The sequence below is a fragment of the Chionomys nivalis genome, chromosome 8 (genome assembly GCF_950005125.1).
Source record: "Chionomys nivalis chromosome 8, mChiNiv1.1, whole genome shotgun sequence".
Lineage (NCBI taxonomy): Eukaryota > Metazoa > Chordata > Mammalia > Rodentia > Cricetidae > Chionomys > Chionomys nivalis.
This window is the reverse complement of record NC_080093.1, coordinates 15,611,718-15,635,739: the sequence shown is the minus strand read 5'-3', so window position 1 is coordinate 15,635,739 and position 24,022 is coordinate 15,611,718. Positions and strand designations below refer to the sequence as shown.

Sequence of the window (24,022 nt, the reverse complement as noted above, 5' to 3'; positions counted from 1 at the left end):
ATCCAGTACTCTCTTCTGGACTCCATGGGCATTGTACTCATGTGTACACAAACATATGCAGATGCACACATATACATAACTAAAAATAAAATAACTTTAAAATTATAATCTTTTTTTTTTTTTTTTTTTTTTTTTTGGTTTTTTGAGACAGGGTTTCTCTGTGGTTTTGGAGCCTGTCCTGGAACTAGCTCTTGTAGACCAAGCTGGTCTCGAACTCCCAGAGATCCGCCTGCCTCTGCCTCCCGAGTGCTGGGATTAAAGGCGTGCACCACCACCGCCCGGCTAAAATTATAATCTTGATTACTTAACTAACTGAAGAATTGCCTCAGTCTGGTTTAGTAACTAGACAGTGATACATAATGGTCAGGGAAGATGGTAAATAAGTAGAAATGTTATGAAGCGTGAACAGTGTGTCCAGAGAGGAGCGTCTAGTGCGCTGGGAAGGAGCGAGCAGTGTCCAGAGAGCAATAGCAAGTGTGTAACGAGTCTTTCTCTGTCCTAACAGCCAGCTCCCTAGTGTTGGGATTAAAGGCATGTGCCACCACTGCCCAGCCAAAATTACATTGTTAAAAGAGCTAAATAGGTACAATAACTCAAACAAAAGAAGAAATATATAGCAAAAATAACCTTAAATTTGTATCACTATACCAAAATCTATACCAATGTAAAATATTTGAGACTACCAGTTATTTTTTTAAAACTTATTGTCTTTATTTATTTATGATATATTTATTATGTATTTAGTGTATCCCTGCAGGCCAGAAGCGGGCACCAAATCTCATTACAGGTGGTTATGAGCACATGTGGTTGCTGGGAATTCAGGACCTTTGGAAGAGCAAGCAAAGGTCTTAACCACTGAGCCATCTCTCCAGCCCCCCCCCCCCACACCAGTTATTCAAAAGTAGACTCAACAATCTACCCTTTTATTATATCACTTCTATACTATATCTCCCCTTTTCCCTTCTGAGATCCTGAATCTAATCTTTGTTCAGCTTTTTTTCCTGACCATGACCAATAAAAAACTTGTAACCAATGATAAGCATCTATGTCCACCAAATGACCAAAGACCACCCACCCTACCTTTTGGAAATGTGGGTGTTGGATTCTGTAGACTGTTTCCTGTTGTTTGTAGATGACGGCATCTTTAGGGAATCTGAGAAAATTGGGAAGTAATCAAGTCCTGGGAGAGCTAGCTGTATTTTTTGTTTGTTTGTTTGTTTGTTTGTTTGGTCTCTGTGTGATGGGAAAGTGTAGGGCTTTCCTGAAGCCCTGGCTAGAGTAGTGTTTGAGGCTGGACCGTCTCACTGGCAGCTTTGAAGTAGATCTGGATACAGAAGTCTGAGGAAACAGGCATTTTGAGAAGTTGGCTCCCCTGGACTCCTTGTCCTCATTGGTGTTTGGTCCTTTTTTTTTTTGTCTGAAAACCCTCAAACTTTTAAAGGTTATATATGTGTGTGTGTGTGTGTGTGTGTTATGCATGTATACACACACATGCATTAACACAAGTATGGAAATGTGTTAATCAGCTAAAGGTGATTTTCTGTTCTGTTTGAGCAGGTAAAAGGCATCTGTCAATTTTATAAATCTTTTGAACTATATAATCAAACTATAAGTCTCCATCCATGTCGTGAAAGGATGGCATGTAATAATAAGTCACGATTCTGTAGCCAACAAGATCTATCATGTCTCATCTAGTCTCAGAGCTGTTCCCATAGTAGAGGAATCAGCATGTACGTCCTCTATCCTGTAGCCTTTCTTGGTTTCTTTCTTCATGTCTATAGCTAAGATTTTCAGATGGTCTCCCCCAATCAAATCTGATCTTTATTAATTTTGAAGACAACAATAACTTTTGTTTTTTATGGAAACAAAGGCATAACCTATCTCCAGTGCAACGCATTTTGTTGACCTCCATTCTGAAGTAGACATTATTAAAATATATAGATTGGTTTAATTTAGTAGTTTTCATAATCTAGTGTCTCTCAGCAACTATTGCTTTTTGTTCATTAGCATATAAAAAAATTTAAAGTCACCGGGCAGTGGTGGTGCATACCTTTAATCTCAGCATTCGGGAAGCGGAGACAGGCAGATCTCTGTGAGTTTGAGGCCAGCCTGATCTACAGATCGAGTTCCAGGACAGGCTTCAAAAAGCTACAGAGAAACCCTATCAGGAAAAACCAAAAAAAAAAAAAAAAAAAAATTTAAAGTCAACAAAGCTCCATACAGGATCCAGACACCCTGTGTATTTCCCATCTTTATATGACTTTTTTTCTTTCATATTCCTATACACTCTCTTTAAAGACTTTTTTTTTTTTTTTTTTTTTTTTTGATTTTCGAGACAGGGTTTCTCCATAGCTTTTGGTTTCTGTCCTGGAACTAGCTCTTGTAGACCAGGCTGGCCTTGAACTCACAGAGATCCGCCTGCCTCTGCCTCCCGAGTGCTGGGACTAAAGGCATGCACCACCACCGCCTCGCTAAAGACTTTATTTTTAAATTATTTATTTTCTATGACTGTACCCATTTTCTTTCTTTTTTCTAAACACTTTTATCTTTTCTTTTACTTACTTATTTTTTCTTTTGTTTTATTTATTTTTGGCTTCTCAAGACAGGGTTTCACTTTGTGACCGTTCTGGCTATCCTGGACCTCATTTTGTAGAACAGGCTGGCCTCGAACTCACAGAGATCCACCTGCCTCTGCATCCCAAGCAGTGGGATTAAAGGCATGCAGCACCACCACCCAACCTAAACACATTTTTAAACATGTACCTCTTTAGAGATTTTCTGTGTCAAGACCTGGCTTTACTAAGCGCCTGTAGTATTTTCTGATTACATGAGACAAATCATAAAACTGCCATGCCAACTTAATGCATGGTTCTGGCACATGGCACTAGTGAATGCCTCCAGCCCATAGGCAGCAGCTGATAGCCGTGCCTCTGTATACCGCCAAGCACTGGACTGTCTAGGAGGCAAGGCTTCTTGTGCATAACCTTTTTTAGCTTTCTCAAGCCCTTTGTTAGGATATTTGAGCCTCCATGTTAGATACCATATGTAAAGAGTCTTTTCCCACCAGCCAGCTCCCAAGTAATGATATGGGGACTTATTTGATTATGAAAGCTCAGCCTATAGCTTAGGCTTGTTTCTAACTAGCTCTTAAAACTTAACCCATGTATTTTATAATCTATGCTCTATCATGTGGCATTGCCTCTCTTCCATCTGGTACCTCCTGTTTCCTCTCCATGTTTCCTGGTGTCACCCTCCACATCTTGATTCCTCCTACTGCTTTCTCTCTCTGCCCAGAAGTTCTGCTTATGCTCCCTACCTAGCTAGTGACCATTTAGCTTTTTTTTTTTTTGGTTTTTCGAGACAGGGTTTCTCTGTGGTTTTGGAGCCTGTCCTGGAACTAGCTCTGTAGACCAGGCTGGTCTCGAACTCACAGAGATCCGCCTGCCTCTACCTCCCAAGTGCTGGGATTAAAGGCGTGCGCCACCATCGCCCGGTTCCATTTAGCTTTTTTTAAACCAGTCACAGTGACACTTTACACAGTGTAATCACATATCTCACAAGAGCAGTGTGAAGAAGCAAGTAGTGTGTTCGGAGAGCAACATCAAATGTAGTGTGAAGGAGTGACGTGCTCAGAGAGGAGTCAAAGACTGGCACAGTAAGGACAGTCTACCGTTTGCAGTTGATATCCCCATCTGTTCTCCCACCAGTGTTTTCTTCCTTTCCTGTCTCATAGCTGCTTCTTCCTTCTTATGCCTAGTATCAGTCTTAAGTTAGTCCTCTCTCCATGCCTAACCTACCAAACATCTTTTTTTTTTTTTTAAATATTTATTTATTTATTATGTATACAATATTCATTCTGTGTGTATGCCTGAAGGCCAGAAGAGGGCACCAGACCTCATTACAGATGGTTGTGAGCCACCATGTGGTTGCTGGGAATTGAACTCAGGACCTTTGGAAGAGCAGGCAATGCTCTTAACTGCTGAGCCATCTCTCCAGCCTCCAACATCTTTTTTTCCTAGTATTTCTTCCTCTAAGACTCTTCACTGTTAGAAGAAATCTCTGTACTTTTATATCATGTTGAGTTTATAATTTTACTTACCTATTTTCTATTTTTCCTATTTTTCTCCCTTCTGGAGACAAGGGTCACTATGTTACCTCAGTCTAGGCTCAAACGTAGGTCTTCCAGCTTAAACCTAAGAGCTGTGAAATACTGGGCCTCTGACCAGTCTTCTGTTTTGTTCTTTAGCATTACCAAATTATCTACCTATTGCACATCATTGCATCATAGTTGGGAGCCTTTCTACTGTAATTGCTGTGTGCCAGATTGATATAGTGTAATATTACTAGTACTTCATTCCCATTTTACAAGCTGGGCACGGAAAGATGAAGTAGTTTTCTACAAGTTATACAGAGAGGGGGACTAAGATCCACTAAGGAGCTACTTAGAAAAAGAAGAAAATTGCTAGGTGTGGTGGCTTATACCTGTGATTACATCACTATGAGTTCAAGTCTCGCTTATGATAAATAGTAATTTCTAGGCCAGCTATGGCCATAGTTACCCTGTTCTCTTTTCCTTTTTTTTTTTTTTTTTTTTTTCTTCTTTTCTTTCGAGACAGAGTTTCTCTATGTAGCCCTGGCTGTCCTGGAACTTGCTCCGTAGACCAGGGTCTATCTTCTTTCTTTCTTTCTTTTTTTCTTGTGTGGTGCCTCATGTTTGTGACCCTAGCATGTGAGAGACTTAAGAATCTAACTTGGGCTACATACATAGTTCCAGGCTAGTCTGAACTACATTACAGAGTGAGATCATCTCAAAAAAACTGCTCCAAAGCCTAGGAGATATATCACAGAAGGGAGGGCAGAAAGCATGTGCAAGTTGAAGGTTGGGAAGGGAGCTGTGAAATCCTGTCTTTTGGGCATGACTTAGCTGTTGTATCTGTAAATTTGTGGTGGTTACCTGCAGGAGACTCATGAGAACCTCTTCCCCCACCCCCACCCCCTTCAGCTGTAAGCAGTATCTGATTACAAGGAGAGCAGGATCATCTTACTCTTTGCTATGGCCGCTAGTAACAGCCTTGCCCAGAAGTAAACCCCATCATGCTCATGCAAGAGCCCCCATCAGAGGTAATGGGGCACAAAAGAACAAAGAGGAATTCCACATGTGAGTGTGAAGGGATCTTCAAGGTACCATTACTAAGGAAAAACAGGAAGCTGGAGAACAGTGCATGGTTTACCACTGTTCATAGTACAGTGGGTACCGAGGGCCATTGTGCAGGGCTGAAGACATTCTATTCTGACCCCAAATGTGTGGGGTTTTCCACCTAAACATCAAAATATGGAGGGGGGTGTATTTTTTTAACCACCAAACCATCTCTCCAGTCCAACCTAAAGAGTTCCTATAGAGGTTCTATTTCACAAGGATGGTGGATGAAACCATTTACCATTTGATGATCAGTTTGATTCCTAGACCCTCTGGGTAGAACTTAATTTCTAACCCCCTAATCACAGGTTAGTTACTGTGGTTCATGAGCACCTTATCAGCAGTAAAGAGCTCTTGCTGGTACATGGAAACAAAGACCAAATGTTCTCAGAGCACAGGGTTCTGTTTGCTTTTTATACATAAGATGTTTGTGGAACGAAGGACCAGCACCAATAGCAGCTGTGGGAGGAGAAAGCAAGTAGCTGAAAGAGTACAGTTGGGAAGGCAAATCATTTGATACATCATGGGTTTGTTGGTTTGGTCCTGCCAAATGAATATTGTTGGGGTTTTGTTGTTTTAAGTAAAAATGTCTCAAAAGTCAAGATCAGAAGCTGCAGAGATTGCTCAGTGGTTAAGAGCACATACTGCTCTTTTTTTTTTTTTTTTTTTTTTGGTTTTTCGAGACAGGGTTTCTCTGTGGCTTTGGAGCCTGTCCTGGAACTAGCTCTTGTAGACCAGGCTGGACTCGAACTCACAGAGATCCGCCTGCCTCTGCCTCCCAAGTGCTGGGATTAAAGGCGTGCGCCACCACCGCCCGGCAGGAAAGTTTGTTTTTTTGTTTTTTTTTTTTTTTTTGGTTTTTTTTTTTTGGTTTTTCGAGACAGGGTTCACATACTGCTCTTATAGAAGACCTGAGTTCAGTTCCCCGTAATCTGTAATTGTAGATCCAAGGGTTCCCATGTTGTCTCTGGCCTCTGTTGGCACTACACTCGTGTACAAACCCACACACATGTCATTAAAAATAAAAAAGACAAGTTTATGCATCTTTTTTCAGAATTGGTTTGTGAGTATATTATCTGTATGTGGTGTTTATACATAAGTGTGCCTGAACCTGCTCCTCTGCATGCCCATGCAAGGCCACAGTAGTAACTTGAGTCTCTTCCTACAGTGACTTCCCACCCAATTGCCTTGAGGCAAGGTCTGTTTCTCACTGAAACAGAAGCTAACCCTTCACTTGGACTGGCTAGTGAGCTCTTTCTATCTCCCAGTGATGAAATTTCAGACACTTAGAGTCATGCCTAGAATTGTGCATGGTTGTTAGAGATTAGAACTCAGGTCTTCATGCTTGCATAGCACGGAGCCATGTCCTTAGCCTCTCTAATTATCTTTATGTTATATTGGCAGGTTCTCTAACAATCATGAGTCCGTTACTGTTTTATCAAGCCTGTCTTATGTAGTTTTCTAACACGGGAAGCATTAGAGTAAGTAATCATTTCAAATGAAAACTAAGCTGGGTACAGTGGCATGCACCTGTAACCTCAGCTTCTCAGGAGGCTGAGGCGGGGTGAGTATACATTTGGGACTTGCCTGGGCAGCATAGTGAGACCCTGACTGAACGTAGTTGTTCAGAGTTTCCCACAGTGAGTACTTTATGCCTCATTCCATCCTGCTTTCGCAGTGGTTCTGAAATGCATGCTTTATTCCCTTCTCAATAGTTTTGAAACACAGAAAACTCTGGGGGGAAGAGGAAGCGAAGATTCATCTTGTAATCCCATTTTTTCAACACTTCCTGAAACCAACATTTTAAATGTAGTTAAGGTAAGGAAGACTTTATTATATATCTTTAGCAAAGAGTCAGAACCAGTTTTGTGGTTGTTTAAAATTCCACTGGTTTCTTACCAAGTGAAAGGTCTTAGCAATTATATTCCTATTACAAATGCAATTTTCTTTTAATATTAAGAGTAAACAGGAACTTCAGGTGAGAATTTCACTGTTAAAGTGTTACAGTATAATTTATTGGCCAAGAAGTAATTGTAGTATGAAGATATTTTAGTGGCTGAATCCAATCACTAATTGAAAATGGAGAAGGAAATACTTACCCTTTCATTTTACTATCTGTGTTGTATTTCTTACCTTTCCTAGACATCTAATACTTGTTATCTGTGTGGGTTTTTTTTTTTTTTTTTTTAATTTTTTGATCTTTTGTCAAGAATATACTTTAAACTCTTTAGGTAATTTTCTTCTTTGTTCATTTCTGGCAGTTTCTAGGCTTGTGTACATCTATACATCCAGAAGGTTACCAAGATCGAGAAATAATGTTGTTGATTTTAATGCTATTTAAAATGAGTCTGGAAAAAGAACTGAAACAGATTCCATTAGTAGACTTTCAAAGCCTCCTGATAAATCTCATGAAAAACATCAGAGATTGGAACACAAAGGTAACATTTCTTAAAAACTTAGGTGTTGTACCAAGGATGGCCGTGCATACCTGTAATTCTAGCATTTATGAATGAATAAGGTAGGAGGTTAAAGAACTAATAATGTCCTCTTCAGTTACACAGCGGCTGCAGGAGACCAGTCTACAGATAAAGCGTAGGAGTTGTACAGCATAACGTTTCATATGCACTCAGAGTTCAAAGTTTCTACGTTCAAGAAGTTTAACCATGAAAATAGCAGAGGAGGGCACTATTTGCTGGAACTCTGTTGTTTAAACTAACTGGATTTTGTTTTCTAAAAGTAGCTGTCTTTTCAACATTTATTAGGGATTTACTATGTATGAGCGTTCAAAGGTTCTAGCAAGCCAGTACCTTTGCCCTTGTTGGGCTGTCTTACCTACCATTCATGCAGTTAGAGGATGCATAAAGGAATTCAGGCAGATGTCATAAAGTGACATTTCAGGTTGTAATCAGGTGTTGCAAATTAAGGTAAAGGGTGACCAGGGTGACACGATTAGCACAACTGGACTGCAACGATCTCATCTGAGGCCTTCAAGGATGAGGCGTCTTTCTGAAATGGCCTTTGAGCATAAATGACATGATGTTATACCTGCACCCGGGACTGAGTTATAAGTAAATAGCCATGTGGGAGCTGAGCATGCGTTATTAGACCTTTTTATAGTTAAATTCTCGGCCATTTTTGGTAGAGGTTTTTAAACTGAAGTGGGAGGAGCATAATAAACTCCTGAGTACCGGTCATAATGGCCCACGTTTTTAATCACAGCAGAGGCAGGCAGATCTCTGTGATTTCGAGGCCAGACTGGTCTACAGAGCGAGTTTTAGGACAGTCAAAGCTACATAGAGAAACCCTATCTTGAAAATAACAACAAAAATAACTAAACTGAATAACTGTCACCAAGCTTATTCCCATCCATGCTCATCAGCTTATTTTGAAGCAACTGTCAGTTTTTAATATCATTATCGTGATAAACAGCTAGAGAGCTAAAGGCATAGCTCAGTGGTTGGGTACATGACTAGCAAGTACAAGGCTGGAGTACATAGCCAGAAAATAAAAATACTGTAATAAAATCCAAGTGTGCAAGAATTTTCAGGTCTCGATTATGATGTGTGTATGTGTTATACACACTTGGGGAAACTGATATTTGAATACTTTATTCTTTCAAGAAAGACCATTAAATAAAAGTAAAGTGTAGCAACAACATGAGAGTGACATGAAATGCTAGTAGATGTGTGTGACCAGAGTACTTTAAGAAAAAAAAATAGAATTTATTTATTTATTTATTATTAAAAAAATTTCTGCCTCCTCCCCGCCTCCTATTTCCCTCCCCAGAATTTTTTTATATATATGCATTTTAGTAGGTTTTAAATGGCATGCGTTTTCATAATTCAGAGTTGTTTTAGTGACTTCCTTCAAGGCAAGAGGGTCTGTAGGTCTGATCCTGGGCTTGTTCTCTTTTTTTTTCTTTCAGGTGCATGAACTCTGTGTGGGCATAAATGAACTATCTAGTCATCCACACAACCTTCTGTGGTTGGTGCAACTGGTCCCTAACTGGACGTCTCGTGGAAGGTATTGGAAAGTGAGATAAGCATCAAGATGTCTTATAATGCTGATGCTAGTTAATGCTGTGGAGTGCTCACTGTGAGGCAGGGTCTCACTCTCTAGCCTGGGCTGGCCTTTCCTGAATGTTGTGTGCCTAGGCCACCACACCCAACTTAGGACTTCCATTTCTATTCATCAGTTTCGAATGTTCTTTGATTTTATTGAGAGAAAAGGTGTAGAAATCCTGATTATGTTATTTAATTCAGAACATGACTATTCTTGGTTTTTATTTTTAGTTTATCAGATAAGTCAGCACAGCACAGTGTTTCTCAACCTTCCTAATGCTGTGACACTTTAATACAGGTCTGTATGTTGTGGTGACCCCAACCATAAAATTATTTTCTTTTCCTTTCCCATAAAATTATTTTCATCACTACTTCACAACTGTAGTTTTACTATGGTTATGAATCATAAGGTAAATATCTGTTGTGCAGGATATCTGATACCCCTGTGAAAGGATCGTTCGAACCACCACCACCATCCCCACCCTGCTGCCAGGGGTTGAAAACCACTGGCTGGTGTAGATGATGCATAACAAAAATTAATTTGCTTTTTGTAGAGGGTGAGGGGGTGCAACAAGGCTTCTCTGTGTATCCTTGAACTCCATACTGAGCTAACCTTGAACTCAGAGATCTGCCTTCCTAGTGCTGGGATTAAGGGCGTGTGCCACCTTACTCAGCTTCCTTTTCTACTTTTGTGAGACAGGTTCTTAGAACCTAAGGCAGAGTGAGGAGGAGCTCACTGCTTAGGAAAAGATGATCTTGAACTTTGGATCGTGCTGATGAGCACTAGGATTTCAGATGTGCCCTGGCACACCAGGGCTCAGTGCATGCTGGGTAGGCACTCTACCAACTGAACTATTCCCAGCCCTAGGTGGTTCTAACTTGATGTGCACATATCTTACATGAACACTGCTGCTCTGTAACGGTTGGTTGGTTGGTTCCGAGACAGCCTTGAGAGACTAAGACTCCTTTTGACTCATTTGCTTGCTTGTCAAGTTGTATTGTTTAAACACATTATAAAAACTTTTTATTTCTAATTCCAGGCAACTGAGGCAGTGCCTCAGTCTAGTGATTATTTCAAAGCTTTTGGATGAAAAACAGGAAGATATCCCTAATGCCAATAATCTTCAGGTATAAATACACTTTTGTTTTAATAAATGGGAGAGTTAGTGAGATGTTGGGAAATTTAATGAACCCTAAATCAGAAGTTCTAACCAGCTAGACTTGGCGGCCCTGTGCCTTTAATCCCAGCATTGCAAAGGCAAGAAATCTTGTCTCATCCAAAACAAAGTCCTTTGTAAACTCAGACTTTCAAGCGTGATATTGCTGATATAATCTTTTGCATTGTACCTAATTAAAAAAAATACCTGCTCTTTCAACCTTTTTCTGAAGAGGGAACTATTACCTCCCCCCCCCCCCCCCCCCCGCCCTCGCCGCCTCTCTGTCTTCTTCCCTTTCCCTTTCTCTTTCCCCTCCCTGACTCACTAAATAAACTCTATACCCCCCCCCAAAAGACACAATTTATCAACTCTAAAATGGAAGTTATATAGCTTCTACCCTATAGGACAATTACAGACAGATTAATCTATAAATAAACTCTTAAGAAAATCATAAATTGACTTCCTGTTGCCTTCTGATCAAAATGTAGCCAGCGTCATGTCTGCCATGCTCCCTGCCATGATGAGAATGAACTGAACCTCTGAAACTATAAGCGAGCCACCCCAATTAAATGTTTTCCTGTTAAGAGTTGCTGTGAGCCGGGCGATGGTGGCGCACGCCTTTAATCCCAGCACTCGGGAGGAAGAGGCAGGCGGATCTCTGTGAGTTTGAGACCAGCCTGGTCTACAGAGCTAGTTCCAGAACAGGCTTCAAAGCCACAGAGAAACCCTGTCTCAAAAAAAAAAAAAAAAAAAAAAAAAAAAAAAAGTTGCTGTGGTCATGGTGTCTCTTCCCAACAATAGAAACTGTAGCTAAGACAAGGGCTATCCTTATTTTGAGTGTAAAAATACACAAAACTTTGGGTGCCCTGTATTGTTCTTATTTGAATTGCAATTCACTATAAGTTACTAGCTTATGTCCTAGAAATAAATGAAAAATGAGACTGTGCTCTGGAAGATAGTATAGTGATATGAACCATTACGTGTAAGAGCAGTATTAGGATATACACAAGATACTATGGGACAGAACCAACCAACTGCCACCCTAGTCAGGCGGAAGTGGATTTGATTGGAGATTCGTGGCACCATTCCTGAGCCACTAAGATAGCTAAAAGTCCTCAGTCCATTTAGCAATATTTATAGCTACCAAGGGATCCTGGATAGGATTTGTGTTGCCTATCACCTTTTCGTTTTATATCTATATAAAAGAGAACCGCATGAATAATTAACGCTCAGGTTTACTACTTGATGTCAGCCAGACCTCACTCACTGATAGCCCACTTGGCCTTCAACTCCCAGTGATCCTCCTGCTTCAGCATCAAGTGTTGGGATTGCAAGCGTGAACCACCACATTGGATAGATAGTGCTTCTTTCTTAGAATTCAATGACCTCTATCATATATAATATCATTTGATCTTGTTCTAAGCATTTAACCTAAATTATAAATACTAAATCTTAATATAAAACACCTCAGAGCAATTGAGGACTTTCAGGTAAACAGAATTATGGGTATCATAGAATTACCAAGCCAGGAAAAGGAGCCAGAATAACAGTGGGTACACTGGAATTAGCTCAAAAAAGAACACTGCACTAGAATTGACTCAAGTCTTTCTTCCCTTAATAGATCTCAGTCCTACATCGCTATCTAGTGCAGATGAAGCCTTCTGATTTGTTGAAGAAAATGGTCTTAAAAAAAAGGGCTGAACAACCAAATGGAACAATTGATGACAGTCTTCATTTAGAACTTGAAAAGCAGGTATCCAGAGCTAGAGCTCAGAGAATGCATGGGGCATAGAGTAAACAATGTTTATTGCTGTCAGAAAATTCTTCAGAGTAGAATTGAAAGTTGGTGTGAAGGAGCAGTTGTTGGTAATTTAACCTATACTGTGGCAGTTGTAAGGTGGTTAAAAAGAAAAAGCACTTAATTTGGTTTAAGTGCATGGCTTTTTCTTCCTCACAAAATTAAATCCTGTCTTTCCTGGGAAGTTTGCTAATTGGTAGACCTGGGTGGTATTTATGCTTGCCTTTTCATGAGTAGTAATTTTCTTCATCTCTCTAACAGGCATATTACCTGACCTATGTTCTACTTCATTTAGTTGGGGAAGTTAGTTGTTCTCATTCTTTTTCTTCTGGACAACGGGTAAGTAATATCCGGTATTGTTATAAGTAGGTGTCCTATTGGTGGAATGAATGAGCATGTGTGTGTCAGAAGACAACTTGAAAGTTGACTGGTTTTGCTGTAGAAATCCGGAAGTCATAGCAACCTGCAACCAGATCATAGTGACAAAAATGATTTCTCAGTAGTGGTTGGTTGGAGTAGAGCTTAGTGACCATCCCCTGGCAATAGTGTAATCTATTCATGAGATACCAGGGTCACCAAGTAGACTACCTTTTAGCTTGTTTCTTCTCGCTTTCTTTCTCTGAACCTCCTCTGACTTTTATGTTCCTTTAGAAAAACTAGAATGCCTTTAAAATTGGTGATTTAGAGGAACCTGGGAGATGCCTCTGTGGTATAAAGGTCTTTGTTGCCAGATTTGACAACCTGAGCTCAGTCCTCAGGCCCCACATGATGGAAAGAGAGAGCCAACTTATGACTTGCCACATGTACACCATGGCACATGTACATGTACACAAAATTAATTTTTTAATGTTAATTAGAAAGTTTTGTCTGCCAAGTTAAAATTAAACTATTACTCATTCTACTTCAAATGTACATTTCTGAATTCTCTCTCCATATCAATTTTATTTTGGAGCTGGAGAGATGACTCAGCAGTTAAGAGCACTGGCTGCTCTACAAGAAATCCTGAGTTCGATTCCCAGCAACTACATGGTGGCTCACAACCATCTGTATTAGGATCTGATGTCCTCTTCTGGCCTTAAGGCATCCGTGTATACATTTATACACATACACAAAATACTTTTTTTTTTTTTAAGGATTTCATTTTTGTGTTTTTGTTTTGTTTTTTGAGACAAGGTTTCTTTGTATAGGCCTGGCTGTACTGGAACCCTCTCTATAGACCAGGCTGGCCTTAAACTCACATAGATCCACTTGCCTCTACCTCCCAATGCTGGGATTAAAGGTGTGTGATGCCACTGCCACAGCCACCACCACTGCCCAACAAGAATTTTATTTTTGAAACTAGGTGTGGAAATGTGCACCATTAATCCCAGCACTCCCAAGATCCAGATTAACAGCATGTGCTCCCAGACCTGCTATTTTGTGTGTTTTTAAACAGTGTCTCATATAGCCCAGTCTCTCCAATTTTTGATACCGATGAGGGTAACCTTGAACTTTTTCTGACCCTCCTTCTGCCTCCCAAGTGTTCGGTGTAAAGCCATGCACCACCTCTCCAGACAAGGAAACTTTTTGGAGTAGATAAATTTGATTCTCTATTAATAAAAGCCTGTGCTTACTGGCTATACTGGCTTGTGCCTATAATCCCAGAATTTTAGAGACTGAGAAAGGAGGATTACCCTGAGTTGGTGTCTGAGCTATATAGTGAGTTCCGGGCTAGCCTGTAGAGCAGTGGTTCTCAGCTTTTCCTGCGACTCTTTAATACAGTTCCTAATGTCGTGATGATCCCCAACCATAAAATTATTTTAGTTGCTACTTCATAACTAATTTTGCTACTATTATGAATCATAGTGTGAATATCTAATATACAGGAAATCTAATATGTGATCCCTAAAGGGGTCTTGACTCACAGGTTGAAAATAACTGCTATATAGTGAAACCTTGTCTCAGGAGTAGGGGAAAAAACAAACAAAACAAACAAACAAAAAAACCACACCAAACCAGGCTTGATCTTTAATCCCAGCAGAGGTAGGCAGCTCTCTATGAGTTTGAGGCTACCCTGGTCTACATAATGAGTTCTAAACCAGCCAAGGCTATTGTGAGACCCTACTTTAAAAAAAAAAAAAAAAAAAGAGCCAGGTGGTGATGGCACACTTGGTGCATGCCTTTAATCCAAGAAGAAGCAGGCACATCTGAGTTGAAGGCTAACCTGATCTGTGGAGTTCCATGCATAGCCAAGAGGATTGGGAGGACCAGAAGAAAAGCCCAAGTGGCACAGGCCTGTAATCCCATCTGCTCAGGAGGCTGAGGCACTGGGTAATAACAAATTCAAGCCCATCCCAGACAGTTTAGTAAGAAAGCTAGGAATGTAGCTCAGTGGTAAAGCACTTTCTAACTTGTTGGAGACACCATATTCAATCTCAACTATTGGTGGGAGAAAGGAGATTAGGCCAGATGTTCTGGCTCATCTTGGCTACTCTGGAGAATAGAGGATTGCTTGCACCCAAGGTTTCAAGGCCAGCCTAAATAATATAACCAGACTACCTCTCAGAAAACTAAGTGCCTTCGTGTAGGTATGCACTCTTGAGTGCAGGTGCCCTTGGAGGCCAAAGGCCCCAGATCCCTTGGAGCTACAGTTAACAGATAGCTGTGAGATGCCTAATGTGGATACTAGGAACCAAAACCTACTGAGCCATCTCTCCAAGCCCAATAAAGAGCAGAGAGGCTGGTTGTTTGTTTGTTTGTTTGTTTTAGTGCCAAGAGTAGTGTCACGTGCCTGTAATCGAAGAGTACTTTGCACTCAGAAGGTGGAGGAAAGTATTAGGAGTTAAATTGTGTGCACATGAGTATGCCAAAGCCCACATGGTAATCAGGGTTCGTTCCACCTTGTGGGTGCTGAGGGTTAACTCAGGTCAGGCCTGGCAGGGAGGACTTTGTCCACTGAATGGTTCTAACAGGTCTGGTGTTTTCTAAGAGAAAGGATCTCATTGTTTTGTCTTGATGATCTTCAGCTAGTCCTCCTGCCTCAGCCTACCTAATAACTAAAGCTGGTAAGCATTTGCTGTGCCACATGTAGTTCTTTGTATATTTTTTAATTCACTAGCAATGAGTCATAACCATTATGTTCTTATGGAAGTCAACACCTTTCACTGGTGGGACTATCAAGTAAGTTTTAAGTGATATGTTTTTTTTGTTTTTTTTTTTTTTAACTGCATAGTCTGTTATTTTACAAGACTTTGGAATTGTTTTCATCTATTGCATTTGTTTTGTTTTACATAGAAACATTTCTTGCTGCTTTGTGGGGCTTTGGAAAAGCATGTTAAGTGTGATATTAGGGAAGATGCAAGGCTTTTCTACAGAACTAAAGTAAGTATGTTATTTATGGTGGGTGTGGGGTGTGAGCATGCATGTGACGTGGTGCTCATGGGGATGTCTAAGGACAGTTATGAATGTCAGCCCTTGCCTTATTCCTTGTTTAAAACAGACTAGATGTCCTTAGAGCTCCCAGTTATCATAGATTGTACTAATCCACCTGGCTTCACCTTGACTCTTGCTTACACAGCAGCCTCATCTCTCACAGAGTACCCTGCTTCCTGTTTTTGTGTGTTGTTGGCAAGACACCTTTGAGTTTGACAGACTGGCTAAATCTGTGTGTAGCAGGTGCCAGGTACAGAGATTTGTGTAGCACTTACAAGGGGAGTGACAGTGAGTTAGGATCTTCTGATTCCGTGGAAGGGATCAAGTAACACATTAAAAACATTTTAGACATGTATAACTTTATGTGTGTTTTTTCTTGAATGTATGTCTGTGAGCTATAGTGTGGTATATTTGTGCCTGGCTATCAGAAGAGGGCATTGAATTCCCTAGATCTGAGGTTATAAATGGTTGTGAGCTACCATGTAGGTTCTGGGACTCAAACCTATGCTCTCCACAAGAATAACTGCTCTTAACTACTGAGCCATATCCCAACAAAGACATTTTTTGTTGTCTTTCTATCGAGCCTATTTTAGAAGAAAGCTATGGTAAAGCTGAATCCGTCAGTGCATTGGGCCCTATAAAATGATCCACCCTTCAGCTTCCCTAGCTGAGTGTTCAAAAGCCAGAGAATAGAAAGTAAAAATTTCTTTGATGGCAGCATTGTGATTCTCTGAACCATCTGGATTGACCTTAGTAACGAGAAATCGGGTATGGTGGTGCATCGTTGTAATCTCTGTACGTGGGAGACAGGAGCAGGAAAACTGCTTTAAATCTAAGGTTATCCAGGGCTAAATAGAGCAATCCTGTTTCTGAATAATAATTTTTAAAAAGGAAATTAAGGACTAGAGATGACTTAGTGGTTAATAGCACTAGGTGCCCTTCCAGAGGACCCAAATGGGATTTGCAGCACCTACATGGCAGCTCACAGCCATCTGTATGTAATGCTTCTACTTCAGGAGATCTGTAGCCCTCTTCTGGCTTTGGTGGCCAACGAACAGATGTACATGTAGGCAGAATACACATACACATAAAATGAAAGAAAATTAAGACTGGGTGTTGTAGCTCACACCTAATCCTAGCACTCAAGAAACAGGGGAAGGTGGATCTCTATGAGTTTGAGGCTAGCCTGGTCTACATAGGGAGTTCAGGACAGCCAAGATTATACAGAGAGAGCCGGGCGGTGGTGGCGCACGCCTTTAATCCCAGCACTCGGGAGGCAGAGGCAGGCGGATCTCTGTGAGTTCGAGACCAGCCTGGTCTACAAGAGCTAGTTCCAGGACAGGCTCCAAAACCACAGAGAAACCCTGTCTCGAAAAGCCAAAAAAAAAAAAAAAAAAAAAAAAAAAGATTATACAGAGAGACCCTGTCTCAAAAAACAAACACACAAGAAAATTAAGTCATGCCGGGCGGTGGTGGCGCACACCTTTAATCCCAGCACTCGGGGGGCAGAGGCAGGCGGATCTCTGTGAGTTCAAGGCCAGCCTGGTCTACAAGAGCTAGTTCCAGGACAGGCTCCAAAACCACAGAGAAACCCTGTCTCGAAAAACCAAAAAAAAAAAAAAAAAAATTAAGTCATAATTATTTGACATTGTAGATTGTGAAAAAATAAATTACGGTAATTTAAAAAAAATGTTGTCATTTGAAAGCCTCCGCAAAAGATAAGTAGCCTTTTCTTAACAGCAGTCAAATAGAATTGTTGGGTACGGGCCTATGATAGCTATGAGATATATGTGGCTTTTATGCCTATTTTGGTTGTTATTGTTTTGTTTCAGTTTTTTGAAGCAGGATCTCACACACAGTTCAGACTGGCCTTGGACTTTGAGCAGTCCCCGAGTACTGGGAGTGCAGCCATGCACCTCCATAGCAGCAACTGTGAGGTGCTTTCTATCAAATGTTAAGTTGATTTTAAGTGAGGATACTCTGATCTGATATTCTCCTCTTTTTGTTGTTTTTAAGGTGAAAGACTTGGTTGCCAGGATACATGGAAAATGGCAGGAAATAATCCAGAACTGTCGGCCTAGTCAGGTATCATTTTATTTAACAGTTTTATTTATTATGAAACCCACTGCGTGTTGTATGATTTTCATGAGTCTAACCGTTCTCTTAAGATAGAATGCAGGCCGGGCGATGGTGGCGCACGCCTTTAATCCCAGCACTTGGGAGGCAGAGGCAGGCGGATCTCTGTGAGTTCGAGACCAGCCTGGTCTACAAGAGCTAGTTCCAGGACAGGCTCCAAAACCACAGAGAAACCCTGTCTCGAAAAAACCAAAAAAAAAAAAAAAAAAAAAAAAAAGATAGAATGCATGTTGTGCATTTCACTACTTAGTCTGTGCTAAGTAGTATAGCCACAGAATTGAAGATCAGCACCACACTTGAACTTTGGCAATCCCTCCCAGTTCCTCCACCACCTTTGTGCCTCTTTTTGTTCCCCTTCAGGGCTGATCTTACTTTCTGACTATTAAGAATTCTCGACAGGTAGTAGTGGCCCACGACTTTAATCCTAGCACTTGGGAGGCAGAGGCAGGATCACTGTGAGTTCGAGGCCAGCCTGGACTACAGAACAATTTTCAGAAGAGCCAGAACTGTTAACACAGAGAAACTCTATCTCAGAAAACAAAAAAAGGGGGCTGGAGAGATGGCTCAGCAGTTAAGAGCATTGCCTGCTCTTCCAAAGGTCCTGAGTTCAATTCCCAGCAACCACATGGTGGCTCACAACCATCTGTAATAAGGTCTGGTGCCCTCTTCTGGCCTGCAGGAATACATGTAAACAAAATATTGTATATATAATAAATAAATAAATTTTTTTTTTTGAAAAAAAAGGAGGGGTGCTGGTGAGATGGCTCAGCGGTTAAGAGCACTGACTGCTCTTCCAGAGGTCCTGAGTTCAATTCTCAGCAACCACATGGTGGCTCACAGCCATCTATAATGAGATCTGGTACCCTTTTCTGGCCAGCAAGCATACAGACGGACAGAACATATACATAATAAATAAATAAATCTTAAAAAGAAAAAAGAAAAGAAAACTCAAAAAAGAAAAGAAATATTTCCATGAACATTTATATATAAAGTTTTATGTAAGAATGTGTTTAAAGGAAAACATCTTGAGCATATTCTTGGTGGAATCTCTTTGTCTCACAGCATTTCAGTATTTGTATGGGGCTCAGGCTGCCCTTGAACTCTCTGTATAGACAAGGGTAACCTTGGGCTTCTGATCTTCATTTCTCTTCCTCCACTGCTAGGATTGCAGGTATACACTACCACATCCTGCTCATTCTAAGCTGGGGATCAAATCCGGAGCCTTGTGCATGCTAGAAAGACTTCTGCCAAGTGCAGTGTGGAGTTTTTTGTTATTTTGTGTGGGGGGGTGTTTGTCTTCATGTATATCTGCATACCGCTTCGGAGGCTAGGAAGTATCAGGTCTCCTGGTACTGGAGTTACAGACAGTTGTGAGCTGCTAGTTTGGCGCTGGGAATCAAATTCAGGTCCTCTGGAAAAGTAGACAGTGTTGTTAACCACTGAGACAACCACTTCAGTTCCCTCAAAATGTTAAGGTCCTGTGCCAATGTGACATTAATAGCAAAACTTTTTATTAGTAAGTTTAACACTTTTTTTTTTTTAAATATTTATTATGTATACAATATTCTGTCTGTGTGTATGCCTGCCCGCCAGAAGAGGGCACCAGACCTCATTACAGATGGTTGTAAGCCACCATGTGGTTGCTGGGAATTGAACTCAGGACCTTTGGAAGAGCAGTCAGTGCTCTTAACCACTGAGCCATCTCTCCAGCCCCAAGTTTAACACTTTTAATCTCCTTAAATACGTCCCTTTGTGAGTGTGCCCATGAGAAAAATGCCCTATATTTGTATTATCCCTTTTTATTGCCAGAGCACAAAGTGTAAAGGTTATAAAATCATAAGAAATTTTCAGTGGGCATGGTGGCTTCGTGCTTTTAGTCCCAGCACTTGAAAGACAGAAGCATGCAAATCTCTGGGAGTTCAAGGCTGGCCAGAGCTAATAATATAAGACCCCGTCTCAAAACAAAAAAGATGCTTTCAGAGGCTTGTATGTGTAATGATTTTTTTTCTGCTTTCATTATCAAAGCCTGCTGTCCAGTGATTAAGAGTATTAATTAATAATCTGATTAAATTTTCCTTTTTTCTCCCTTTTCCAGGGGCAGCTTCATGACTTCTGGGTACCAGATTCTTAACAGGAGTACAGCAGCAGAAATACAAAGCGAGAAGGACCTTTCCAAGAGGCTTACTGTGGGATCCAGCAGATGCTATGGAACACAACTGTGTGATGAGGCTGGTAATGAAGACTTCGCCGTGTCTGAAGCAGATATGAAATGCCATCTGCAGCTTGACCTTAGAGGAAAGAACGGGAGAACGGGAGCCTATAAGAGAAGGGTAGGGGTAGACACAGCTGGTAGAAGAACCCAGCCTGCCCCTCCTAGCGCCCCTTGTTAAGGTTTCAGCTATTATCTTGGTAGGTGACTTCATAGCACTTGGACCATCACAGAAAATAAAGAGGAAAAGTATGGGCCAACTTGAGGAGTTGGACATTGAAACGAAGGTCAGGGTCTAGCTGGTTTTCATTTTCCTCTTGGTTATTTTAGGGCACAAAGGGAAAGCCTAGAATAGAGTTCTGTAGTCAGGAGTCTGGGTCTGTAAACCATAGGCAGTTTCAGTTCATACACTGTCCCTTTACTATCAAAATTATAGATCTGAAGTCTTGAAGTCTGTTTAAAGTCAGTTAAGGAACAGGCATGCTGTCAGATTGCCTAGAGAAAGAGATTAAGCTACAAAGTAGTGGCCGTTTTAAAAATGCCAGACCATTCATAGGCAGTTTGTTTAGGATTTCTTGTAAATGCATATATTTTGAAAATCTGATTCAATCATACAATCTTAGCTAAGTCAGAATTCTGTCCATTGCTAACTATATTACAGAAGTCTCTGTATAAAGGCTTAAAAAAATCTGGAAGTTTCCAAAAACCTTGTTCCCACGAGTATATAATTTAGCAGAGACCTTGGTGATGTTTATTTTGGGGACACTGTGTATGTGTGTGTATGTGTGTGTTCGCTCGAGCGTTTGTATCTTGAAGTTGTTGCACTTGAAAACCACAGCTGCTCTAAATTCTTTTAAACACTGGAAAGCCATCCTCTAGTTTAGATGGTAGAGGGTTAGCAGAGGTGCACATGCTAGATTGAGCCTAGGCCCTTTGAAACCTTTGGTAGTAACACTCTTGCAGAATGTTGCCTGTCTGGGGAGGGTTTGCTTCCTGAAATGGAAGCCAACTGCTTGTTTGAAAACTGGCATGAGTGACTTGTTCCCTCCTGAGCATGCTGATGTCTACCTGAGTCCAGGTGGGGGTTAGAAAGGGAACTGGGCTCAATGTTTATGGTTTGAGAGGAGAAAATAAGTTCTGAGAGCTAACTTTTTACCTCTAAATTGAGGCTTAGGAATAAAAACCATTCTTATCTTAAATTTATCATTTAAAATAGCAGTAGCTTTTGAGCTCATGTCAAGCATTGGGCAGTTAGAGATTTTACAGGGAAGACTAAACAAATCAAATTTTCAAGCTCTGAGGCTGATCAAGGCTCCAAGAGTCAGACCAACAAAAGTTTTCTTCTGTGTTGAGTTTACTGGTAAGAAAAGTATCTTGATGCTACCTCTCAAGGGTATTGTTACAAAATGCCACTATGGTTAAAGAGATAGATACAAAGAGTTGTATTTGACAGAAGCTTGAAACTCTGGCATCTATCTGCCCAACAATGGGGGCTTTCACTCTGTAATTTAATACCTTGTAGATACATTATTTGTGTGTAATTTTATAAGTGTTCATATTTTTCTCATTCTGCATTGTGTAAAGTGTACAAAAATCTCAAAATATAAAAATCTGCTTATATTGCTTGTAATTACAGTGTGTAAATATTTTCTATTGTGTACATTGACGGGGATAAGTGGGTTATTCAGGTTTTTAAGTGACCCTTTTATATTGCAATTTCAACTGATAACCACCCATCAAATTTAAAACCACTTTGATACACTTATTTAGCAGTTCCAATAAGAGTAAAATCTATTTTCAATTGTCTTTCTCCATGAGAGAAAAATACTTTGTCGTTCCCTTTAAAATAAATGGCCAGACATAAGTTTAGGCCCTTGTATTCATGACTCTGGTAGCAGCCTTCAGTCTCTGGGTCATAGTACAGTCAGTATTTGCATTTGGGTTCTCATAGAAATTTATGATTCTATTTTAGCACAAGTAAGTAGTTCATGGTTTTTCTCCCAAATCAAGTATTTTCCATCTCCTTCTGAGTCCCCATGCTTTGTCTCCCTCCAGCTGTTGTTGCTCAGATAATGGGATGGTAGAGAGGGAGAAAATGCTCATTGCACAAAGACTGTCAGGCCACATTTGGTACTTGGCAAACAAAGCTTGCACTGAGTGGTGGTGTGTTTGGCAATCTTACTGTGCCAAAAATCACCTTGTCTAATTTTCTTGTTGTGTATGTCAGACTTATTACCCTTACTGCAAGCTGAAAATTAAAGTCCTTGTGTTGATGCTTTATGTGTAACTGTTCGCCTTTTCTAACCTGCTTTTCCTGTTATCTGAAAATACAGTTCTGTAATAACGTTCCGTGAAGAGGCTCTGTACGCAAATCATCTGTGTAGCATTTGTGCATTTTTTTGTCCTATCTCCTGATGGCAGTGGTGCCTTTGTCACCTTTTGGAAGGTCGGCATTTTGTTCTTGTTTTGAGTGCAAGTAGTAGCTTGCTTTTGACTTCACAACATATATATATACATATATATATCCCCAGTAAGTGATAAGTAAGATAGTGTGTTACCATCCAGGCTCTGTTGAAGCATTTGGATTTTTTTGTTTGTTTGTTGGGTTGGTTTTGGTTTTTTGTTCGTTTGTTTGTTTTCCCTCAATCAAAATAGATACAGTTGATGGGGACTGGCCAGTAATGATGTGTGGAGTCTTTGAACCAAGAGGAATTTTTTTTACATTTTAAAAGTGACTCATTGATAAGCAGCTGAGTTCAGAGAACTGACTTGGCTTGTCTCTCAGTTAGCCAATCTCGATGGTGCAGGCAGGCACACCTCATCAACTGTGTGTCGGTCGGCTGTCCCGGGGCGTTCTTGCCAGCCAGTTCACCTACTCGCTCTTAGGCAGTGAATGCAGTGTTTCCTCCTCTTCCCTCCTTTCTTTGAGATTTTATACTATGTCTTGTTTAAAGTTCTCTAAATGTATGTGTATGTGTCATTAAAACTTTTTTCTCAGTTTAAACGTGTCTGGTGACATTTGATTGAGGAGTGGAGGTGACATTATCTGGAATGTTCTGTCTTAAACTGGTATCTTCCTTAATTTGGATTCTACAGGTTTTTTTTTTTAGCTTGATAGTGCTTTATCTGTAGAAAACAAAGCCACAACTGTCCACAGTTCATGTTTATATCACCCAATTAATAACTTGCTGTATACTTTACAGTCAGGAATTTAATAATCTCATTCTGACCTCATTCTCCACATCCATTCGACTGTTACTGAGAACCTACATGTTAGGGTTTGGTGGTGAGCAGTACAAACTCCTCTTACCTGCTGGTGTCTGAGGAAAACAGAAGAGGAAAGAAGTACCCTGACCTGGGTGTTGTGTTCTAGAGCCCAGGGTCAAGAAAGGTGATTTTACAGTCTAGAAGGATTTGGAGCCGCCTGTGCCCTGGCAGACAGACAACTTATGATATGCCAGCTGAGGGAAAGCTGACACCTCATAAGAGAAACTTATGACCTCATAGAAGGCCATTGCTGCCAGAGCCATAGTGTCACAGCCATGCAGTAGCTTATGGTAGACAAAGTTGAGAATGGATGGTGACAGCCCAGGTAGAAGCAGGTGTGGGCATAACTACTAGGGGTAGGCCTGTAGTTTAAGGAAAGGATCTATGTGGTCTCAGACCTCAGTTCACCACACTGGCCTTTGTTAGCAAGTTACCTGAGTTTCTTCAACCTGTTGAAAATAATAACTCTGATTTGGGTTGTGAGGACTCAGATGCATGGCAGTCACTCAGCACAAAGTCTGGCACGCAGCATGAACAGATGGACCTTAACTACTATTAACTTACCTCTAAGGAGGCTCTTTAAGAGAACAAAGTTGAGCCAGGCAGTGGTGGTACACAACTTTAATCCCAGCATCCAGGAGGCAGAGGCAGGCAGGTCTCTGAGTTTGAGGCCAGCCTGGTTTACAGAGTTAGTTCCAGGACAGCTAGAACTGTTAGGAAGACAAAGCCTGTCTCAAAAGAAAAGAAAATAAAAACTTGGTGTCCCTGGAGAAGATAGTTCAGTAG

The 24,022-nt window shown here is 40.7% G+C and overlaps 1 protein-coding gene across 2 annotated transcripts in view; it reads left to right on the top strand.

The window, feature by feature from the left end:
- The window catches only part of Slf2 (SMC5-SMC6 complex localization factor 2), a 52,882-nt gene extending 29,921 nt beyond the window's left edge, over window positions 1-22,961 (top strand). For both annotated transcript variants that reach the window (XM_057778026.1, XM_057778027.1), the window contains 9 exons: window positions 6,913-7,015; window positions 7,459-7,635; window positions 9,123-9,220; window positions 10,299-10,386; window positions 12,037-12,168; window positions 12,475-12,552; window positions 15,487-15,573; window positions 17,641-17,709; window positions 19,856-22,961. In XM_057778026.1, coding sequence (XP_057634009.1) covers window positions 6,913-7,015; window positions 7,459-7,635; window positions 9,123-9,220; window positions 10,299-10,386; window positions 12,037-12,168; window positions 12,475-12,552; window positions 15,487-15,573; window positions 17,641-17,709; window positions 19,856-19,891 — 868 coding nt within the window. In that variant the 3' untranslated portion in view covers window positions 19,892-22,961. The remainder of the gene's footprint in view (window positions 1-6,912; window positions 7,016-7,458; window positions 7,636-9,122; window positions 9,221-10,298; window positions 10,387-12,036; window positions 12,169-12,474; window positions 12,553-15,486; window positions 15,574-17,640; window positions 17,710-19,855) is intronic.
- Window positions 22,962-24,022: the final 1,061 nt, after the last annotated feature.